A 22361-nucleotide genomic window follows, 5' to 3' on the forward strand; every position below is an offset into this window, starting at 1 on the left:
AAAGTATCAAAGCCTCAGTCCACAGAGAAATGCACACAGCCTGTATTCAGAAACCTTAAAATGAGCCTTCAGGACTTCTGTGATGTCACAACAAAGCAGTCACCACTCTCAGCCACGCCCCAAGCCAAGCCCACCTCTCTTCTGATTGGCTCATCGACCTGTTGCTTCTAGATCTCAAGAGAGAAGCCTGAGAAAGGAGATTTAAAACTTCACTGAGATGTCTTTGTTCTTAAAACCACAAAGAGATCTTCTTATGGAGATCAACACTTCAAATAAAACACTGTAATAGTGTAAAATATGGGACCTTTAATGTTACATTGACATTAAGTAGATGATCTTTTTTGCAGCTAAAACATGTAGTTGTGGTGCAGCAGCCTGGATGTTTGAATCTGGGGAGTGAATATAATAAAACTGCCTTGTTTCTGAAAAGCTGACGTGTATCTAAGCTGGAAAATAGGACACAGTCTTATCCTGGTGCACTGATGTGTGCCAAGACGCAGCTGTTGTGTGAGGTTATATGGAAACAATAAGTCCTGGTATTTTGAGATGCTTTATATGCCACTGCTATGTGCTGCCCAACAAAGTGTGCGAGTGCAACAGATACCTCCACTACTCTTGTCAACAATCCAGGTTGTTTTTTTTTAGCATAATCTTTCTCTAACCCTGACACAGCACCATCAGTTGAACCTCACCTTAACCATATGTGGCAGATCTGTATAGAAATTATCATACAGGGTTATTGTAAAAGACAAGTGACCGAGGACTTCTTCATAAATCATTCAACAGCGATGACACAAACAACTTTCATATAGAACTTTATTGAATATATCTATATATTTATATATATGTGTATATATACCTTATATTTTTTGTCTTTTCCAGTGAGGATCTGTATATTGCATTGCTTCCCATTCACCTTATTGTCCTTTACATGTATCAGTCTGCTGAGAGGAAATATACCAGTTTTCCTTTTGAAGAGTTTCAGGTTTGACATGTCAGTAGCTTAAGTGTTGGGGAAAGGAGCCGGTGACTCAGGCTGGCTTTAAAATGCCTTTCACATCCGGATATGAACTGAAACGAAGGAACAGAACGTCCGCTTCTGACTACGTTCTTACAAACAAAGGTAAAATGCAGGTTTAGGACACGTGCCAGTGTTTATTCAGTGAGTTTGACACAATTCTCACATTTTCAGAAGGATGAGGCTGATGTGTTGTTTTTGTTCGCCATATAAAAAAAACCACTGACAACATAGACGACATTTAACTCACTTCCCCACCACTTAAGCTACTGACCTTGTTTCACAGGCAGGCGTGAAGCCTTTATAGCCCAAAGATACAGCTGTAGGAAACAATATAACATTAAGAATATCTATACATACCACCACGAAAATAAATAGATTAATATAAATTCTATCGCCTACAGTTATGCACTAGTCAGAACATTAAAAAACACTGATTATTAGGCTACGTTGGTAATGTTATGAAAGTAACAAAAAAATTGGACAAAATGATAATGGAAGAGTGACAGTTGAGATATATCAACAAAACATCTGAAATGAAAATGTGGGAAAAGTTGAATTATAGAGCAATTACACATAAAAAGAGAAGTTTACAGAAATAATGAACAACAGGATGAGAATAAAGGTTAGAAAAAAACAAGTAAGAGAATGAATACATAATAGAAATAGTAAAAATAATGTACACAGTGAAATTCATTGAAAAAATGAACCAGAGGGTTGTCCATTGTCCATGTGTAATGCCTGGAACAACCTGGATGGAGGACGTGGAATGACCTCCTTTACTCGTAACGCCAACTGACTACAACTGATCCAGGGAAGTCGCTCAGTAACCAGTGGCAGACTGGTTTTACTGGGCTGCTGCCAGTGCGAATGTGTGTGTGTGTGTGTGTGTGTGTGAAGGTTAAACAGGGCGTTGCTGAAAAAGAGCATGCATGCTCAGTCAACTCTCCCTGATAAATAAATGCCATAAAACAACGAAGACGGCGATGAACGACCTTAGAGGTGAATTTACACATTAATAACCCTCTCACTTTTTGTGCACATGCTTTCCACGTGACACCACTGACTTTTAGTGTACATAAGCAAGAGAAAAGAAATTAGAAAGGAATATAAAAAAATTACAAAAAGAAAAAAAAAGAAATTTCAAAGTGTATAAATACCCTGCAATAACCATTACGATCATAGAAACACCAGCAACATGATATTAATACTCAAGGAGTTACAATCTCATGTAACCTAGAGATGAGAATCAATCACTCTGAATGAAAAGACAACCCAAACATTACCATTTACAGACATTATGTGCTTTTGTTGAAGTGAATGGATTGATAATATACTCAATAATACATTTATTATTCTAATTTGTGAAATAGTAGGCCTATATAGTTATAGCTAAAGGAGAGACGGAGGGAAGGGGAACAGAAGTCGGCTGTTGTGCTCTTTTCTCTTTCCCTCCTCCTCTGACATGTCGTCAACCAGGGTCAGGTTGAACTCATTTTCAAACGCTGAAGTGCGTTCACAGTTCAACACATTAGTCCAATGATCAGATTCAGAACGTATGAAGGTCCAAAATGTTACGCAACACATCCACTGTGGATTTTTTTCCCCCTTTGAAATATCTAATGTTGAAAAACATCCTCAAAAATATATCATGCTCAAATTCTAATTGGTTTGTTAGAAATCCTTTAAAAGAAGGTATTTGAAAGTTTTGCTATTGCTACACATGTTAGCATTAACAGCAGTTTACTTACCTGTCTTGCCAAGAGCTTCAGCCATTGTTGCCTTTACAAGACAAGAGGTTATAACACGTCCTCTGAGCAGAGCAGCGTGGACGCTACAGTGACTCGGTATCGGAAAATGATAAGATGGGCTCATATGGCCAGGGCTAGTTGGTTAGCATGCTAACCTCAGCATAAGAAAAGAAGTAGAAATAAAGGCAAAACAAGTGGGTTGCTGAATTCACAACGTTTCTTTACACCGGTATATAAACAGTGGTTAATGCTAATGTTGGCTATGTAGCAACAGCAAAACTTACAAATAGCACCTTTAAGCTAATTTATAACTTAATAATCCATAATGTGCTTTGTTTTGTGTTCTTTAATAAGAACAAGTAAAATAAGTGATGTACTTGGCTTCATATTGGAGTAACACATGATTTTAATTTTTAGCTTTTAAATCTACATATGTTCTAACTAAATCTCCACCCCCTGAGTGTAAACTGAATCGACCCCCCACCCTGTTGCCTGTGGCTGCAGCCCTTTGCAGTAACACTCAGCGGACTCTGCCTTGTAGCCGTCGGTACTTAATCATCACCATAAACAGTCATACAAACCCTGAAATCTAATTTTAGGCAATTAAACATCACACAGAGAGCAAAAATGTCCATCTTTACAAGTGTCTCCATCAACTCTGAGGGGGTGTTTACTAACATCATAATTCATCTACTGAAAGTGCAGTTGAACGATCACAATTGTGACTAAAAAAAAGGTTTGGTCACTAAGATTTTTGGGGTATAAACTATTTACTTTTTCCCAGAGAGCTTCTTACAAAATAGCGGTTGGTGGTATCTATGAGAAACTGCCTACACAAAATGTAGTTTTCAAGCCAAAAAAAAAGTAAAGGTAAGACGGGACCACACTGGAAACACTATTAAACATTGACCATTGTTGTATAGTTTCATGATCAACCTGTATCAGCAATACAGTAATATTATGACATGAAGCAAGTGCATCACTGTTGACTTAACCTTTCATTGTTTTATTTGCTGTGAAATTAATGAGCTTTATTCCACTGATTTCTGATTTCAACTGTTTCACCTTGTGAAGTAAAATTAGATGACGGAGTAGGGAAGCAAGTGACAAACTACAAACAGTTTTGTTTTGATTTCAAACAGTACCACCGCTGTCAGGGCAAAGACATTCCCTATTATGCGTAAAAACGAGCCTCTCTACAGGGAAAAATGGCCGCCGTGTGAATATGGTCTATGGCGACAGGTGTAAGACCTTTGTCGTAATAGTTACAATAATAAAGTTTATTGAATGGTCACATTTTGGTTCCTAACCTGTTAATCATACCAGAGAAGCCATGTGTAGATGCAGAAGTGACAATTCTACCACTGGAACTGAACATAAAAAATATAATTGAACATAATCAAGGGTTTTGCAGAATCGTCCTATACGTTTGCTTAATAAAGTTGTTCAATCAAGTCTGTACTGAACATTTTTTATGTAATTCCTTCTGTTAAGGCAACAAAAAAGAGGTGTCATCTAGAAACAGGAGTAACAGTCTACGTCCACCTGGCCACAATTCAGCAAATACTTCACACGTTTGTAGAAAGATTCTGGGACTCTAACATCAGATGAAGCCACTTGCTCAGTTGGACATTTGCTGCAGCGTTTCACCAAACGGTGACAACTGGCAGTGGTGTGATGGAGGCGTTCAGGGTGAAGCTTAAGGTTTATGGCTGCTCCTTTCTCTAGGACTGTGGAGAATGCCCATCTGTCACCACAATTACCTTTGACACACAATGAAAAATAAATAGGCTGACAGTGTGTCAGCCTCCTCTGGTGTGCTCAGTGTGTGTGTATGTGTGTATGTGTGTCAGTATTGTTAGGTATGGCTGAGGTCACTGTTTTGGGACCGGAGGTTAAGTAGCTACTGTTGACCGTGAGTTAGCGGTCGACTCGTCACTGAGCAGCTTGGTACTTGGCTGAATGTCCCTGTCTCTGTCTTTCTGTTCTTTTCAAAGCAGAAATGTCACAGAAGTGTGGTTTTCACCATCTGGACACCTTTTTTTTTCAAAGAGTTTTATGTTGCTGTGCTGTAATACAGTGTTGTATGGTTCAGAATAGCTGGTTTGAAAAGATGCCTCAATGTCTCTATGTGTAGAAATGATCAGTTTCTACCCAGATTCATCTCTGACTTACAAATCACCAAATGAAAGCTTCCTGAAAATAAAGATGGGGAAACTAAAGAAAAAAAAAAAACACTTCTGAGCTCCCCTGCCTCCCCAGCAAGGCACTTAACCCCCAACTGCTGCACTGGGAGACTGGTTTTACTGGGCAGCTCCCAGTTCTTTGTGCGTATCATTGTGTTTAACAGAAAAATTCCCCGTAGCCTCCATTGCACCATTGCTGTACAATTAACACACAAGCTTTTGTGGTAAAAGTCATGACCATTTTAAGGCAGATGTCACGAACTTGTCTGATGAACATAATGTCAGATGTTTTATGACTGTTTATGATGTTGGTAGGTAGTTATGGCAGCTATACCTCAGGCTCAAGGACGGAAACATTACCGCTGATGTGTCACCTACACAATTTCAGCCTCCTCTCTGTCAACTCAGATATCTCTAACATCTGTATTAATGCAACACCATCTCTCTTCTTTTATTTCAACGCCCCCCCCTCCCTGCACCCTCTCTCCCTCCTCTCTGAGGTTTACTTTTAAACTGGCGTGGTTTTCCTGTTAAGTGTATCTGAGTTGCTATCCCTGTCCCTTTTGGCTGTCAGTCGGTCCAGGGTTCCTACGTTGCCCCTGTCCCGCTCCATGGTGGCTGTGGATATTGGGGCCGGCTGGGCTGGTGTGGCAGCTGACGAGGAGGTGTTCAGCGGTGCTGCATTCTGGGCTACAGCTGCCGCTGCTGCCAGGTTGGACTTGGAGTGAGACGGGAGTGTACCGCTGCTCATCACCCCGCCTCCTCCTCCTCCGCCGCTTCCGCTGGAATCTTTTGGGAAGTAGTTGTGGAGCTGGTAGAGCGTGGCGCGGTCCACCGTGCCGTAGAGAGGAGGGGCGCCACCTCCCAGGCTGCCCAGCTTGGAGTCCCTCGACAGGGTGTACATGGAGATGTCGCCACCTCCTCCGCTTCCACCGCTGCTGGTGTGGTGCGGGTTGGGTAGAGTGGCCACAGAGAATGGCGGGGCAGAGGGCGGCAGGCTGAAGGTCTTGGAGGCGCCGATGGGCGAGGTCTCCTGTGAGCGTGGTGGGTCGGTGGAGCGCGAGCTGGAACGGGAACGCCGTCTGAAACGGTAGCTGGGCAGCCGTAGCATGGCGTGCGTGGTGCTCTTGAAGAGGTCGGTGCGAGAGCGGCAGCGCAGCTCCTTGTTCTTCTCAATGTAGATGTTGACGGCGAGGACGCCTACCATCTCGGCCAGGATGAATGATAGACCACCGAAGTAGAAAGACCAGCCGTAGGAGTAGTGCCACTTCTTATCCTCGTCCTTCTTGGGGGAGATGTCACTCAGAGCTGCTGAGATGTACACGATCACTCCGATGATGTTGCTGAGGCCTGTGGAAATATACAAGACTCCTGAGTGCCCCTCTGAGACAAATTAACCTGCAGCTTCATTAAACTGTTTTGCAGGCAGGGATACAGGAACAGGTTCCTTTCAATTATACAGAGAGGAGGCAGGCACAATGTGAAAATCCATCTGCATATCAAACATCACAGCCTCTTATTATGCCTGTATTTGACTGAAAGCTTTGAAGCATCTACATGTGAAATAGCACAGTTTAAGCTCAAAGTGGAATATGTGACTGGAAGGACGAAACCATCCATTAAAGGTGGCAACGCTGGCAGACACAATTTCAAACCAGGGCTAAAACATAAAACAGAACATTTTGAGTTTGTGTTTTAATAAAATCCAAACCCATGTTTGCTCTAAATGGTAAAAATACCCATAAGACAGGACAGACATCTGTTCCAAAACCACAGCAGAGCAGCTGTTTTACCTGCAGCTACAAAGAGAATCCCTCCACCCAGTATAATGTTCCTTTTGCTCTTGTAGAAGCTGCTGGAAGCAACACACACTCCACCCAGCAGGAGCAGTATGGCGCTGAGGATGGGGAAGATGCTGGAGGCTCGCACCACACCTGCAGACGACAGCATCAGCACAGAAACGTCATTCTCTGGACGGCCATGTCATTGTTTCTCAGTGTTTATGTGGACTTGAATGTTGTTGTTGTTGTGTGTGTGTGGTAAGTATGACTAATCCAGTGCTTTTTCTAATGTAATGGGGTTCAGCACCATTTAAAAGTGTAAAGTTAAAAGCCTTGTGATACTCCTGGGAGAAAAAGTGTTACCAAGAATTGCTATAGCTGACACTATGACTTGGCTCTGGTGCAGCAGCTGTCTGTTTGTAAAGGTTTTCTACACATAGTGAGGACATGATGGCTTTGGGCTTGGAGACGGCAAATTTTCAACAAAAAGTTACAAACTGGAACATGAAGATTTGAAGATGTCGGGGTTCATCAGGTAAGCAGGGTTTAATAAAAATACCCTACTGAGTTGCATTATGGGTTGTAGAATCCATTGTCTTTCAAGACTAAAATATCTCAGCATCTGCTGCATCGATTTGGACAATTAAAAAAAAATTATGTCTTTTGAAAATCCCCATCTTTTATAAAAGTACAATACGAATTACATGCCTTGCCTAACAGTGTCAACAGTAACAGTAACAGTAATTGTGGAATGATCATGGTTTCTTTTGGTTTAGTACCAAAAACTACTTGGTTAAGTTTAGGAACCACCAATGGGCATGCACCAAAGCTTCAGCTCCACACGCCCCAACTTTTTGAATTAGCCAGGAGGTAGGCGGAGTCAGGCACTGTCAAGATGGTGATGGCAGAGCAGCCCACTCAGAGCTTCAAAACAGCTTTTTAGAAACCAACGGGTGATGTCACGAAGGCTACGTCCATCTTTATATACAGTTAAAACATAACTATGGCTCCTAATCAACTACTTGCACAGATGACCTCTGGGGTCGTGTTTTTACAGGAGGATGGTCTCAGTCTGGTTGTAATACAACATGTGCAAAACAGTCAGGACCACCACTCTTCTCAACAACTGGCAGCAAAAAAGAAGTTGAAATTTTGGCTTTAAATTCCTTATGTAGCACAAAAATTAAGGTTGACATGGGAAGCTTCAGACTGTCACCCTGAATGTTTTGGTCTCATAGAACCGGCTTCAGGAGTACTTGCCAAAGTGGAGGCTAAGTCCTGTTTTCTAGATCTCCGGTTTATTAAAGATTGGAAAAAATATGGCTCCAATATGGCTGCAAGAAACTGCATTACATCACCGAAAACCCCTTCCCTCTGCAGACACCTCAAGCTTAAAAGCAGCTGCGATAACATACAGCACAGAGACATTATAGAAGATTAAAATGCTAAAAAAGCTCCATCTCAGGCAAGAACATGTAGTTTTGAAGGTGACTTTTCAGGCTGCGTTAGCTTTTGTTTGCCTCTGAAGGGAACAGATTATGCTGTGATAAGCATTTATTCACAGAAGCTGGTGTCAGACACGTCAAACAGTTGCTGCAGATGATTCCCTGAATTCGTTGTTAACTGGAAGTGGAACGACGTGGGCGGTTCAGCACTATTTATTGATTATCTGATAAGTAGTTGATAGGAAAGAACGTCGAGCTGACTTCAAGTGGGCGTTCGCAGTGATTTTCTAAACCTTTGTGTTACCTCAGCACCTAATTTTCAGTCCTGTAGAGCTGCAACGATGATAGACATTAGACATAAACATAATCAACTACAGTTTAGTGATGATAAAAGCAAAAAATAACAAACATATGCTGCTTTCAGCCTCTCACATGAAGACATTTTTTAATTGAACATCTTTGAGTTTTGTACTTTTCTGAGTTGCACTATTTCTGAGTAATTCAGATGAAATGTCACAGATTTCTTAAGGTTGTGGTATTTTTGAACATTTCTGGAACATAATGTTTATCCCAGAATTGCCTACACCTCTAAACTCTAAATATGTTCTATTATTAAAACAAATCGTGAGGATGGTGCAGCACTTGGAGAGATACTGGTTCAGTCAGTGTTGCAGAGCAAAGCTGACAAGTGAATTTCAGATAGTATCACAGCCTCCTTCACAGAAATAGATACGTTTACATAATATATGGATGGAACATATACTTTGTAAACCAACAGGTTCAGAGCTGCACGAACAGAATCTGCCATCACAATGGAGGCAGGATGTGAAACCTCAGTCCTGGGCTGAAAATAATCCATTAGTGAAGGCTGTTCACTCAATCCATCAGCGAAAAAAAAAAAAAAGCTTTCTGTACACCCCCAGACTCCCAACCCTATGCACCTGGGCACTGACACACACACATAAACACACTTTGCAGACATACACACACATACACACCTCCAGAAACGCTTTGCTTGAATCTGACATCCGTGCATTGATGTCCGCCCACCATCCCCTTCTGTCCTTTCTGTATCTGTGTGTGAGGGAAACTGTAGTGTGTGTATGTGTGTTTTCTGTTGAGGTGTGTGTGTGTGTGTGCGTGTGGTACATCGTATATGTGTGTGTATGCCAGCGTACAGTTATCTAATGTTCCTATACATGCCTGGGTGCATTTGTCGTTCATTTGTAATCGTGTGTTTGTGTGTGTGTGTGTGTGTGTGTGTGTGTGTCACTCACGCAGCAAATACTCTGCAGCATCCTGGTCGTAGTCGGCGTCCTCTGGGAAATGATTGATCTGGGAACACACACCTCGCTTCAAGCCTGAAGAAAGACAAAGAGGAAGAAGAGGGGAAAGTGTAAAGTAGAGATCATAAGGAAATGAAGAAAATGGAAAAAAAGACAGAATGGCAGAAATGGTGAAAGGAAGAGAAGGAAATGAGAAAAACAGAAAAGCAAGGGGGTTTACAGTACGACTGAGGGGAAACTGACAGAACCCGAGACAAAGAAATTAAGAGAAAGATGAAGAAGAGGAAAAGACAGAAGAAGTAAACAAGTTGACAGACGGACAGAGAAGGCAGCTGAATTGACCAGACAGAAACAATAGAAAACAAAAGGAGGAGGATGAGAGTCGTTAAAAGGCCTGAACAAACAAAACAAATCATTTTTGAATTCATTATGATTCCTTGATGTAGTTTCCAGGAGCCACTCAGACAGTTAGAAGTTTGTCATAAACCTTTAGATTATAATCCTCAATAAATCAGTCCCAGTTGAGTTGGTCACTGATGGTAACAGTCATTGTGGTTTATCAAGACCAGGTAAAAACCTAGTATCTGGCTGGACCATGTATAGGTGTGCACAGGGTGGGATTTCTGAACCCCCCCTTACCCACCCCCATCAGGCCAACGTCCTTGTGTTCGATCATGTGTCTTGTTCTTTCCTTATGCAGATACATGGGAGATTCGATCACACACAACAAAATAAAAGGTTATAGTAATTCAACATACCAGAGTTAAAAAAAACCCTTTCAGCACCATGGATAGCACCACTCGGTCTGACTTGCCAAAACACTTATTTTTATAATAATCTCAAAATGTGATAGCACAAAGTACTGTCGACATAAAAATAAATAGATTATTGTCAAAGGAACACGAACACTGACAGTCAAAGTCCATTTCAGATTTTACTGTTGTTTGCACTATAGATTGGTTGGTCCATAATTGGACTGACCATTGGGAGAAATCCCAGTTTGCTGCCATATCATGGGGCTGGTCAAAAAATCCATGAAGTTTTCACCGGCCCTCTCTGTTTGCTGTTCATGTTCTGTGACAGGGTTTACATTTGTAATCAAAAGAGGGAATTAGAAATAAAGGCCAACCTCAAATAAAGGCCGTGGTCACTACAGTACAGTTGTTGAAAACTGTTATGGATCCACTGTGATGTAATAAAAACTGCTCATGCCAAATAATTTAGAAAGAGCAACAGCCAGTGGGAAAAGTCCAACACTTGGCCAACCAGTGGTGTAACTTCATCACTCATTCAGTCACTCAGTCACAGACTTCTGTGGCTATGACACTGGCCAATGGCTGGTCCATCCAATGATACTAGTCCCAGAGAAAAGTTTGAAATTCAAACCGATACAGCACACATGGCTTGATCAGCTCAGAAATGCAGCAGTAGAAGAAGAGACTCTGGTGTTTCTGTTTACACTAAAGCCAAATGAGCTGTGGGCATCAAAAAGAATAAAAAACACTAAAGTCAGTTAACAGTTTCATTGACTGCTGGTAGGAAATGACACGCAAACAATGGTCTCCCATGTTAAAATCTGATGTTTTCACCCAAACAACCTGTTTCCTGTCTAACTGGTTTCAGTGCTATAACATCACACAACATCCTCCTCTACACCCTGCATACATGAGTCATTACCAGAGGACTAGAGGTCTTTCTCAGGTCAATGTAACTCATCTTACGCCTACGAACAAACAAACCAATGCTGCTGTGTTTCCTGATGTCAGATGACAGTCTCCTTTAATGCTACAGAACACTCCCTCCTCTTCGGGCATGGAATTGTTTTGGGTGACTTTTCTTTCTTTTTTGTCTTCATTAAGACAAGAAGAGGTTGAACATGTCAGCTGGCTTTTCACTGGTTTACTCTGAAAGCTTTAACAGTTTTGTGTTGTAAATCACAACATGAACAGTTTCAGAACGCTTAATTTCTTAGTAAAATACATTATTTAAAAGAAAGAAAGGACAATGTAAAGAATGTGAATAGGAGGCTGCGGGCCCACGCATGTGTGTAAAGACACAAACATAAGACCACCATAAACATCATGAACTGGGGATAGAACAGAATTATGAATCTAAAAGGCTACACAATTTATCAAAGTATTATCAAAATTGCAATATGGCTAAGTGCAATATCCAAATCACAGGAACTGCAAAAATGTGTCACAACAACAAACCATAAATAAAGCATTGTGGTGTTAACAGAGATGCTATCAGCCTATAAATCATAATCTCCAGATTTAAAGGAACATACTTGTTTGGTACAAGCACCAGCAAAAATCACATCATCATCATCAATTTTATATTTCATGTCAGTGAAAATGAAATGCAAAAATGACCATCCCAACTGAAACTGTGACTCATATCATAATCGCAATATTACAGTGTCAAAATAATCAGAAATGTTTAGCATATTGTTAAGTCCTAATTGGAATGAAAGAGCAGATAATTTATAAAACACCATGGATGATTTCTAAAAGAACAAGGCAAGACAACAAAAATCAGTGTTCTTCCACATCTGACAAGTGAGGAATATGTAACCTAACGCTGAAACTGTCCAAAGAAAAAGAGGTCTACACATATGAAACAACTTACAAAAACTATTGAGCTCATTCTGAAGGAACCTTTTTGTAGACAGTTCTCCTGCCATGCAGAGAAAAGGCTTGTTTTTGAAGCAGTTCTCTTGTTTGCCTTAAAATTAACATGGTAATTTACTGACATTAAAATGCCACACGTCACACTTTTATCTACAATACAAGAAACTTTATAATGAACAGCTGTGGCCTGCAGACCATCTTGTGTATGTGTGTGAATGTGTTAATACTGTATATGTGTGTTTGTGTGTCCTGCCTGTCTGGCAGCTGCAGCAACACAGGAAAACTACTTCATCAGTCACTGAATGAGTCACCACTCATATCAGAGCTCTGGGGCATTATGATGAGCTTTATGTTGAAGGTAGAGTCTTGTGTGTATGTGTGTGTGTGTGTGTGTATGTACTGCATGTGGAAATATCTGTGTTTTGTCTGTGCATGAAAGTAAAAGAACAAGCGGCAAGCCTTCGATCTCTACATCACTATGAAGCTTGAAAAACAAAAAGGGGCCACATTAGCTTTTATAACATGTTTACAACATGTCCGATATTATAATGCATCATAGGTTTAGCCAGCGCTACAGATTGTAGAAGCGTATCGGCTGATACGGTACAGTAGGTTTTTAAGGTGCTTTCAGACAGAAACCTGCTACTGCTGCGTCTGTGTTTGAATGGGCAGCGGCAGGGTGCACCGCGGCTACTGGTACAGCCTGTACCATCCAGGTTGCTGCTCTAGTCTCATCATGTAGCTCAAGGCAGAAGCAATGTTTGGCATTTTGACATGAAAATATGTTTCGCTATCACTAACATTGTTTATTTTATCAGTTTGTTTGCTCACTCCTTTACTTATTCTTTAGGTTATTTATTCAATTTTCCTTTTTTCACTTATATTTTATTATATTAGATGTTACAAACAATCAATATTCATTTATATATTTAATATATTTATACACCACGATTTACTTGTATATTTCCTATACAGAGACAGTGTTTTGTATTCACTTTTATATCCCCAATAAAAAGGTTATAAAAAAAATGGCTTGCTCCCTGTTATTGAAGAGGAGTATAACTCAGGGAGCTCAGATATGCAGCACTGTCTACTAATTATGTTTATATGTAAATAATTTGCAAAAGCTTTGACTCTCACGGCTCTTGATTAATGTTAGGGAAAGATCCTGGTCTGGTTTAATACAGAAAAAGTCCACAATGACTTGAGAGACGTTTATTTATGGTAACCAGTCTCCACTTACAGTATATAGTGCTTTTCTAGTCTTATTGAAACTACAAGCCACATTCACCCATTCATAAAGCGGTTTTTACTTCAGCTAAAGCGCTTTTATACCACCCACGCATACACATACACATCAATGCTACATAGGCAGCAATTTGGGGCTGCGTATCTTGCCCAAGGACACATTGACATGATGACAGGAGAAGCCAGGAATCGGACCGCTCTACTTCCTGAGCCACAGTCATCCAAAATCACCTCTCCCTTACATTACCTAAAGTGCCTTTGTTGCCTTAACCTAACCACAATGAGGGGACAGTGGTAGATAAATGTAATTTAATTTAAACAAAAACACATAATCTGAAGATGATCCAGGCAGTGATTACATTTGCCACCCCAATGTGATTGGGAAAACAATTCCGTGCTATATAAACAGAATTTACAAGAGACAGGGTTGCGATGACAAAGGAATTAGGTCCTGCATCGTTTTCCCCGGTGTGGTTCTCACGGTTGCCATGGTCACAAGGAAAAGTTCAACCAGCAAGTTATGTCACTGCAACAATTTGTAGCAAGAACAGCACCTGACCATTCTCATAAATGACGAATCAAAAAGCAGGAAACAAATATCATACTGATAGTGTGTGTGAATGTGTGTGTGTGTGCAGTTCAGGTATTACTCAAATTGTGGGGACCTACCTCTGTTCACACATTATGGGGACTTGTCTTCACTATGGGGACAAAAACCAAGTCCTAATAATACAAATCATTAAATTTAATGTGTAGACATATTCTAAGGCTGGGTTACGATGAGGGTTTGAAAAGTTGTATAAGGTCTCCAGCAAATGAATGTAAGTCAATGTAATGTCCTCTTAAGTCATGGAGACATGACTGTGTGTAATTGTGTGTGTGTGTGTGTGAGTGACAGTGAGTAAGAGAACACCTATTTATGTCTGTTCTGATTACACTGATGAGCACTCTGACCTCAGCAAGACCCTCCAATGACCAGTGCATGATAAATCACACACACACACACACACACACACACACACACACACACACACACACACACACATTCAACCCCCAATGCATCTAAAGGTTCCCACAGCCTCAAACACACACACACACACACACACACACATGTATACACACAACCATCTGTACCTTCCAGGCAGCAGATCCTCCAGAGACCGGAGTGGGTCAGAGCCCCAGGGTCCTTCTTGTCCTTGTTGTTGGAGTCCTCCTGGGATGAGTTGGCCGTGCTGTTGCAGATGAAGGCCCGGGCGTAGAGCCAGTAGTCTGTGCCAATAGCCACTGTCATCAGGGCAAAGGCTGCAAATGCCCCCATGGTGGTCAGCAGCACCTGGATGCCGCGCTCACACCACACCATCGCTGGGCGAGGAAGGAAACTAATATCTGACAAGAAAACATGCACACCAAAGGCATTTATCATGAGGCATTTTTTATTATTATTTTTATGAATATAAATTTCAGCTACCCACCAAAAAGAAGATTGTTCACATTTGTATTCCACAAAAATAGCAAACTAAAGCAAATTACACATCTTTAAATTATCCCATTGTTCCATAATTAAACCCCAAAAATAGAAATACATCTCCTTTTAATCCCCTTTTCCCTTTTTTGTACAGTGAACTTACAAACACCCTTCAGATCAACTGGGAGTGACTTTGATTTAGCTCTGACCATTATTTGCATTATCTTATACTATATTAAATCATTACATTTCACAGTAAGTTATATAGGGAAGCATATGTGAGCACTAAATTATATACAAAGCTTTATAATTTAACATATTTATACAGGATTGTCATTGACTTGTAGTATATTTTTTCTTTAAAAGAATCAAGTTGTTTCGATGTTACTTTATGATCAGTCACATCGTCAGCAGACAACTGAACATGATGATGTTTTAGAGGCATTGATGAAAACATTATCTTGATCTTCATCTTAAGAAGTTCCTGTGAAATTGGTGTCATGTGGACTTCTTCGTCACACTCAAAAAAAGGACATTACATATCACAAACTTTATGACCTTTATTGACTTTTCCTGATGACCAGCAGCAGTTGTGTCAGTACAGCCAGAATCTTTATCTTCATGTACAATTCTGCTTTAGTTTTAATCTGTATCCATGGATGTATGGCCAACACAAACTGATAAGTTTTAATACCACAAACTGTGAATGTGATGAGCTGCAATTATGAGGAAAACCTTTTTACATGATATTTGACTGGCTAGACGGGCTCTTTATTCTTGGTTGACATCAAATAAGCCATTGGGGAGAATAAGTTGTGCTACTTTCTGACTTATGTATAAGACTTCTGTGTGTTCTGCTTTGATTTTGAAAAAACGTTTGACACAATTACTGCTTAACTGCACAGTACATTCACAGCGTGATATTTCAGGTCACTTAGAGGTGAACTCCTTTGCTCAGTGGCACTGTGGTGGCATCGGAAAGACACTTTCACTATTGCCTCAGTCTCAGGCAGTTACTGCAACTGGTCACAAAGGTTATGGCCAACCTATACTCGGAGTTGATGTGTTTGTCTACAGTTTATTGGTTGCTATTCAAACTTTTGCTAACACAGTCAAAAATTTCATTTGAATACTCAGGTAAATCTGAGGCTAATAGGCTGTAGTTTAAGTCATTTATTTCTATCTAACAGGGTGCAGGTAAAAAATGCCCTGGAAGGTTGAGCACCCATGAAATTAAAAATGAGAAGCTAAAAAGAGACATGTAACCACTTTTGCATCCCATCCTGTGCACAATTTATGCATTGAACTGTCAAATATTTATGCTTTAATAGAACTACTGTCCCCTGTGGGCCCCTGTAGGTGACTGGTGAGAGATGCTCATGGGGTTGCATCCTGGGTGAGCACAGTGGAGCAGTTTTTCATCAAAAGAAAAAAACAAAACAAAAAAACAATGCACACAGCCTGGAGCAGTAAAGAAATGTTGGCAGCACGCAGCCGGCAGAAGAACAAAATGCCGACCCCGCTGCATCAACAAAAATATAAAACAACAAATATCATGTAACACTGAACTGTGGAGGGTGGAAGATGGACTGCTGGCAGACAGGAAAAGTCTTCCTGTGTAAGTCTGTCAGTTTGTTAAAAATGTGGTGAAGAAATTTTAAATAAAGTTTTAAAATGATTTTTTTTATGTACACATCAGTGGATTTTCTCAGCAGGACCTGACCTTGCTTTGAAAATCAGGATCAACTGAATTTTCAGGTACAGAAATAAACTGTCTTTAGAGGTCAATGATAAGATCAATAAAGGCAGCTAGGGGCAACTGCAGAAGAGCAAGTAAGACAGACTGAGGTTTCTGTACACATTAATAAAAATCAGGAGACAAGAGAAAAAGTGGATGATGAGACAAGAAGAGGTGAGTGGAGAGGAGACATAAATCAGAGCTGAGAGGTGAACAGTGAGAAGGACGACGAGGAAAATTGAGATACAGCACATCTGCTGTGCTTCAGGAAACATAAATGAAACATCCAAGGAGCATGGAGGGGAGGAGGAGGAGGAGGAGGGGGGTCTACATGGATTTCCATTTAACTATTTAGTTACTCAGTAAGATTTCATCCTTTTGAAAAAAATGGTGGCGGTTCTGGAGAAGCCTCTGCCACGACTTCTGCTCTGCTCGATCACAAACGGGGAGGTTAATGTAAACAATCGAACGCACAAAGAGATCATCATCGCTGGTGTGGGCTTTAAAACTATTTGGCTAATTCAATGGGTCTGCGGGGTGTTTCCATGGCAACACGAATCCCAAAATAACAGAGACCACTGGTACTCTGACCCTGAAAGTGACTGACCTGCTGGAATATGCATAAGGTGAGTCCCAAAAAGAACTGCAGGAGGGCCCCGCTGCATTAGGTACAGTAACACAAATCACACTGCAGCTGTTCAGTGAGGAGTTCGACTCATTTTCTTTTTTTTTCCTTTTTTACTCAGGATCTTTGTTTGGTCTCCTTTTTAATGCATTTTAATGCACTCACTGCAATACATGTATTGTTTCAGTTTGAATTTGTGCAATGATCTATTACTATTACTGATTTTCTCTGATTTGAACTTTAAACTTAAACTAAGCTGTATTTCTCACTTGCAAAATCTGTATTCCTGCATCTCTCTTTTCCTGATTTAGTGAAAAGAAGCACTCTGAACCTAAACCTCAAACTTGCTTAATGCTTGATTTCATATGATTACAGGAATCCACTGAATCTATTTACATGATTCAGGGCCCATGCAAAATAAGGAAACATCACAGTGGTGCTGGAACTGACATCATATGTTTTTGTTTTTTTTATCAGAGTAACAGCATGAATGAGATGGGGAGAGAGGACATTAATAGCTGTAAAATTCCCTGAGGTATTTTCTATTCTTATCTGTTTGATTGGTTTTATCATTACATTTCCATTATTTTTATGTCTCATCTGCATCAGTCTCAAACTGTTAAACAGTTTACATCTGTGCTATCTTATTATCAGCTTGTTAGTCACCTGCAGAGCACTTAACTCTGTGAAAGGTGCTATACAAATCATTTTTGATTGATTGACTGAAGAGTCTCTGACTACAAAACATATCTGTTAATTGTAGATTAAAGGTCCTAACAGTCTAAAGGTAGATGTCCATGTCTTTTTGATTATAAAGCAGGTCGAGGTTCTATATTAATACTGTGAAAGTATCAAAGTGTTCAGAGAAATCTACACAGCCTGTATTGAGAAACTGAGTCTTAAAACCAGCCGTCAGGACTTCTGGAACTTTGTGATGTCACGAGAAAACAGCCACTGCTCTCAGCCATGCCTGCAGCCCCGCCCACCTGGACCTGCCATCCAACCTTGCAGGATTTGGTTTCTCTGAGTGTTTACCTGAAATCTGCTTTATTTTTATTTGATCACTCAGAAAACAGTCAATGGTTTTTGGTACTTAAAACCACAAATATATCTTATGGATATCAAAACTTAAATACAAGACTTGAAAAGTATAAAATATGGGACCTTGAAACATGTCAATTCTATTATATACTATTGAATTGGTACAGTATCAAAATTCATTTAAAGTGGTTTCATATAGTCTAACAATGTCAGATTTTGAATTAGCTGTGAGTGATTAGTGAGTTTATTTATACAACCTAATATCACAAAGCACAAATTTGCCTCAAGGGGCTTTACAGTCTCTACAGCATATGACCCATCTGTCCTTTAAATGAAAATACGATTTTCAGAATAAAACTTTTTTTCCCAGGCTGTTTTATGCTGTACTTAAATATAAACCTGTAACATAAGCAGCACATTGACATGGCAACATGGCAGCAACAGGCTTCTCGGTTGATTTCCACACATCTTTACTTTCACAGGTGGTAATAGTCTTTTTGTGCATTAAAAGAAGCGGTAACGTGGACGCTTCAACACTGATGTGGGTTAAATTTTCATAACATCTTTTCAAAATGGCCATAGATGGATGTGGTGAATCTTTTCCACATATTTGCATAAAGTATATCAAAGCCATGTCTGTTAAATGGCAGGTTTATGCTTGTCCAGTTTTTACTAGAAACCTATTGTAGTAAACTGCACGACTGTAAAGAGAAGCTTCAGGCTGCAGATGGAGCCAGTTCAGGCTTCACTGTTGATTTAATAAAACTATTTAAAAGCACATCTGTGATGCATCCAGCGTAGACAATACGAGGTGACACAACCTCACATATCCTGGCTGCACTTGATCCTGATTGGCCAGTTTTAAAGAATTAATGGGATCCAACCAACCATGGCTGCTTTTTACATTTGAAATAACAACAACAACAACAACAACAACAACAACAACAACAACAACAAAATCTGTTGTCTGCAGCCACGATACGATGTGAAGATAACACAATTAAAATCCACTGACGTTTCAAGTGTCAGCAGATCAGTCCAATGTTTCTATTCATTAAATTCATGTTCCCTGAATTTTCTCAACTCCTCATGTGTCAACACTCCCTTCAGTCATCCCTGATCTAAATAAGAACAAACATTTAGCTTGGTTACACAAATGCCAACGCAGATGAATCAAAGCCACTTGCCCTCTGAATCCAGACCTCTGTACACAACTGCACTCCAGCGTGTGTGTGTGTGTGTCTGCGTGTGTGTGTATGGGTGGCTTCCTGCATGACTGTGTTAGTCAGTGTTTGTGTGTTTAAATGTTTATGCTTTAATGTTCATGTATGTATGTGTCATGTCTGAGAATATATGTGTAGTGTATGCATGCATGAATCCACATGTGCATCTGGTTGTTTGTTGTTTGTGTGTTCAAGAACACATCCACATCTGCCACTGTGTTTGTTGTGTGTGTGTGTGTGTGTGTGTTACCTGAGGGCATGTTTCTGCCTTTCGCCTCCATCTCCTCTCCCCCCTGCTGCTGCTGCTGTTCTTCTTCTTCTTCGTCGGTGAAGAGCGCTCCGTAGCCCCGGTCCGAGCTGCCTCCATCCACCGTTTATCCTTCGCTTTCTCGCCCCTTACCCTTCCCTCGCTCCTCTGCCTCTCCCTCTCTTCTCGTCCCTTCTTTCTTCCTCCTCCTCCTCTTCTTCTGCTTCTCCCTCTCCTCTCTTTACCTTGAGCACTCCTTCTCTCCTTTTCAGCGAGCAGTGGGATACTTCACTTGGCGTCCTCTCCTCTCATTGAATTGTCATGGCAGTCATCTTAGCTACTGAGAGAAGGAAGAAAGAGGCGGAGGGAGGGGTGGGGGGGTAAAGAGCAGATGATAGAGTGAGAGGAAAGACAGAAAGAGAGGGAGAGGACAAGAAGATGAGGGAGAGAAAGAGCGAGAGAAGGAGATGAGAAGAGGAGATAGAGTTGGGGGGGCAGGATGGACTCGATTAACGAACGTGACATGAGTCTTGAAACCAGGGGATGCTCCTGTACATAAGCCTCCCCCCGACAAACATGTTTTCTATATGAGGAGGATGATATGTTATTGAAAAAACAAACAAACAAACAAACAAACAAACAAACAAACAAACATCCAAAACCTGATGCCGATGACACAAAAAAACGAGCCCCTTGTCAAACAAGAGAAGCTGGTTTGCCTCCACAGAGAGAGAGAGAGAGAGAGAGAGAGAGAGAGAGAGAGAGAGAGAGAGAGAGAGAGAGAGAGAGAGAGAGAGATAAAGCAATAGAAAAGAACAGGCGATGCGAGAGAGCGTGCTCTATTCCATTGCCATGGCAACAGTGAATTCCAAAGTCTACGGTGGAGCTAGTGAGTGTGTATGTGTGTTTGTGTGTGTATGTGTGTGTATGTGTGTTGGGGGAGTAGAGGGGTGGATGTAACAGCTGAGAGGATTTTGCTGAGATAAAAAAAAAAAAAAAAAAGTGTGCGACTTCCACCGTTGTGCAGATGAGTCTGGATGTCATACATGCAAACAAACACACACACACACGTTCATGTATGAGATATACATGGTTGCATATTGTACATGAGGAGTGAACATTCACAAGAGAGATGACAGACTTGTGATTCATTAGCACTGTGGTCACAGTGTCGGGGCATGTTTCATCCATCCAACTTTCTTCCTGTTTGGTGTGATAGCTTAATCACAAGCGTTTAGCGCTGTTTTATTGCTTTGAAATGCACAAGGCAAAGGTTAAAAAAAGCTGGAATTTGATGCTTTGCTCAAAGGCATTTCAGCAGAATGGCTGCTTTTTTTCTGGAAACTCACATCCCACATCTCAACCAGCAGAGTCTTCCTGAAGAGAAAATCCCCGTCAGCACTGACATAGGGTCAGGTTTTGCTAGTTTTTTTTTTTTCTTTTCTTCAAACTGTTGCCAAAACTGCAGGACATCCAAAATCCACATGAGAAGCATCAGAAGCAACATACCGGGGGATACTGAGTTGTTTTACATAAAAAGTAAATCTAGAGGTATTTCTGACCACAAACCAATGTTTAGAGACTCCAGAGAAAAAACAACAGCATCAGACATTTGTTCAAATGCCTTAATATGGCAAAAAGGTCCAGTCGACGTGTAGTTATGTCCCAATTCAGGGCCCACATCCTTTGAAGGATGCGGTCTATGAAGGTGTGGCCCTTCATTGTTGTTGTAGACCGTGAAGGCTGAACTGAAATGAGACAATCTGGCCTATGGCCAGCTTTTGCTTTGAGTCACCAGCTATGCCCACCCTTATCCTTGTGTCACAAAGCACTACTTCTTTGGATAGGTCGGGCCACGAAGGATCCACCTGTTGGAGCCTTCATTGCCCAGGAATAAGTGTGGAATAAGTCTACATCCAAAAGCATGACCAAACCACAACCCTATAGGAGTGTCAGATGGTAATAGTAATCTTTTGGAACCATCACGTGTAATGGTTTTGGAAGGGATTGTTAACAATGTTGACTTGCTGATATTGTTGTCAGATCACAAAATGCTAATGGGTTTCTTTGGAAGGCAGTCAAAAACAGTGGGCTCTGTTGTTTAGTCAGTAACCTTTTCTTCCCAAAGTCGGTTTGTATCAGTAGTCTTCACAGGTCTGTGTAAAACCTGATCCAAAAGTGACGCAAGCACAATTGATAATTAGGCCAATTTACCTGATCAGATCTGATGGCCACACAGGTATTAGACATAATGACACACAGACCAGACACCTATGGCAAAAGAATGGGGAACAACAGATTCATGAAGACCTCCGGCTTGTACCATTGATGAAAGAGAGCAAGAAAGGTGTAACATCTGGATACATGTTCTTCCATTGCAGCTGCCTCTCCTTTGATGAAATATTAACGTTGAAGCTCCTGTTGGCAGAAGTTGAGTAATTTCATCCAAAAACATGCAGAGATGCAGTAGAATCTGTTTTTCACTGTCAAAGATGATTGTTAAGAAACATGGTCAGAGTTAAAAATGACCTGGTAAACTGAGAAAAATCACCAGTGACGAAATTACTTTTGTTTGTTGCAGGGAGTCATTTGTTCTCTCATTCTGGAGACATATAATTTTTCATCCCCAGTTTATTACTCTCCCATCTCATCTACATGAGGCCGTGCAGATTCT

The 22361-nt window shown here is 40.7% G+C and overlaps 1 protein-coding gene across 2 annotated transcripts; it reads right to left on the reverse strand.

The window, feature by feature from the left end:
* Positions 1-798: 798 nt before the first annotated feature.
* LOC139634368 (voltage-dependent calcium channel gamma-4 subunit-like) lies at positions 799-20474 on the reverse strand. 2 transcript variants are annotated; one of them, XM_071500777.1, is made up of 5 exons: positions 19691-20474; positions 14483-14734; positions 9459-9542; positions 6749-6889; positions 799-6305 (listed from the first exon to the last, which is right to left on the reverse strand). In XM_071500777.1, exons 1-5 carry the CDS (start codon positions 19719-19721, stop codon positions 5464-5466), a joined length of 1350 nt encoding a protein of 449 aa, XP_071356878.1. In that variant the 5' UTR covers positions 19722-20474; the 3' UTR covers positions 799-5463. The 2 variants fall into 2 exon arrangements, with proteins under 2 accessions (XP_071356878.1, XP_071356877.1); XM_071500776.1 differs by lacking the exon at positions 19691-20474 and having other exon boundaries at positions 14483-16855.
* Positions 20475-22361: the final 1887 nt, after the last annotated feature.

The sequence above is a fragment of the Trachinotus anak genome, unplaced genomic scaffold (assembly GCF_046630095.1).
Source record: "Trachinotus anak isolate AG129_WGS33_773 ecotype Australia unplaced genomic scaffold, CSIRO_AGI_Tana_v1 ptg000016l, whole genome shotgun sequence".
NCBI classification, from domain to species: domain Eukaryota; kingdom Metazoa; phylum Chordata; class Actinopteri; order Carangiformes; family Carangidae; genus Trachinotus; species Trachinotus anak.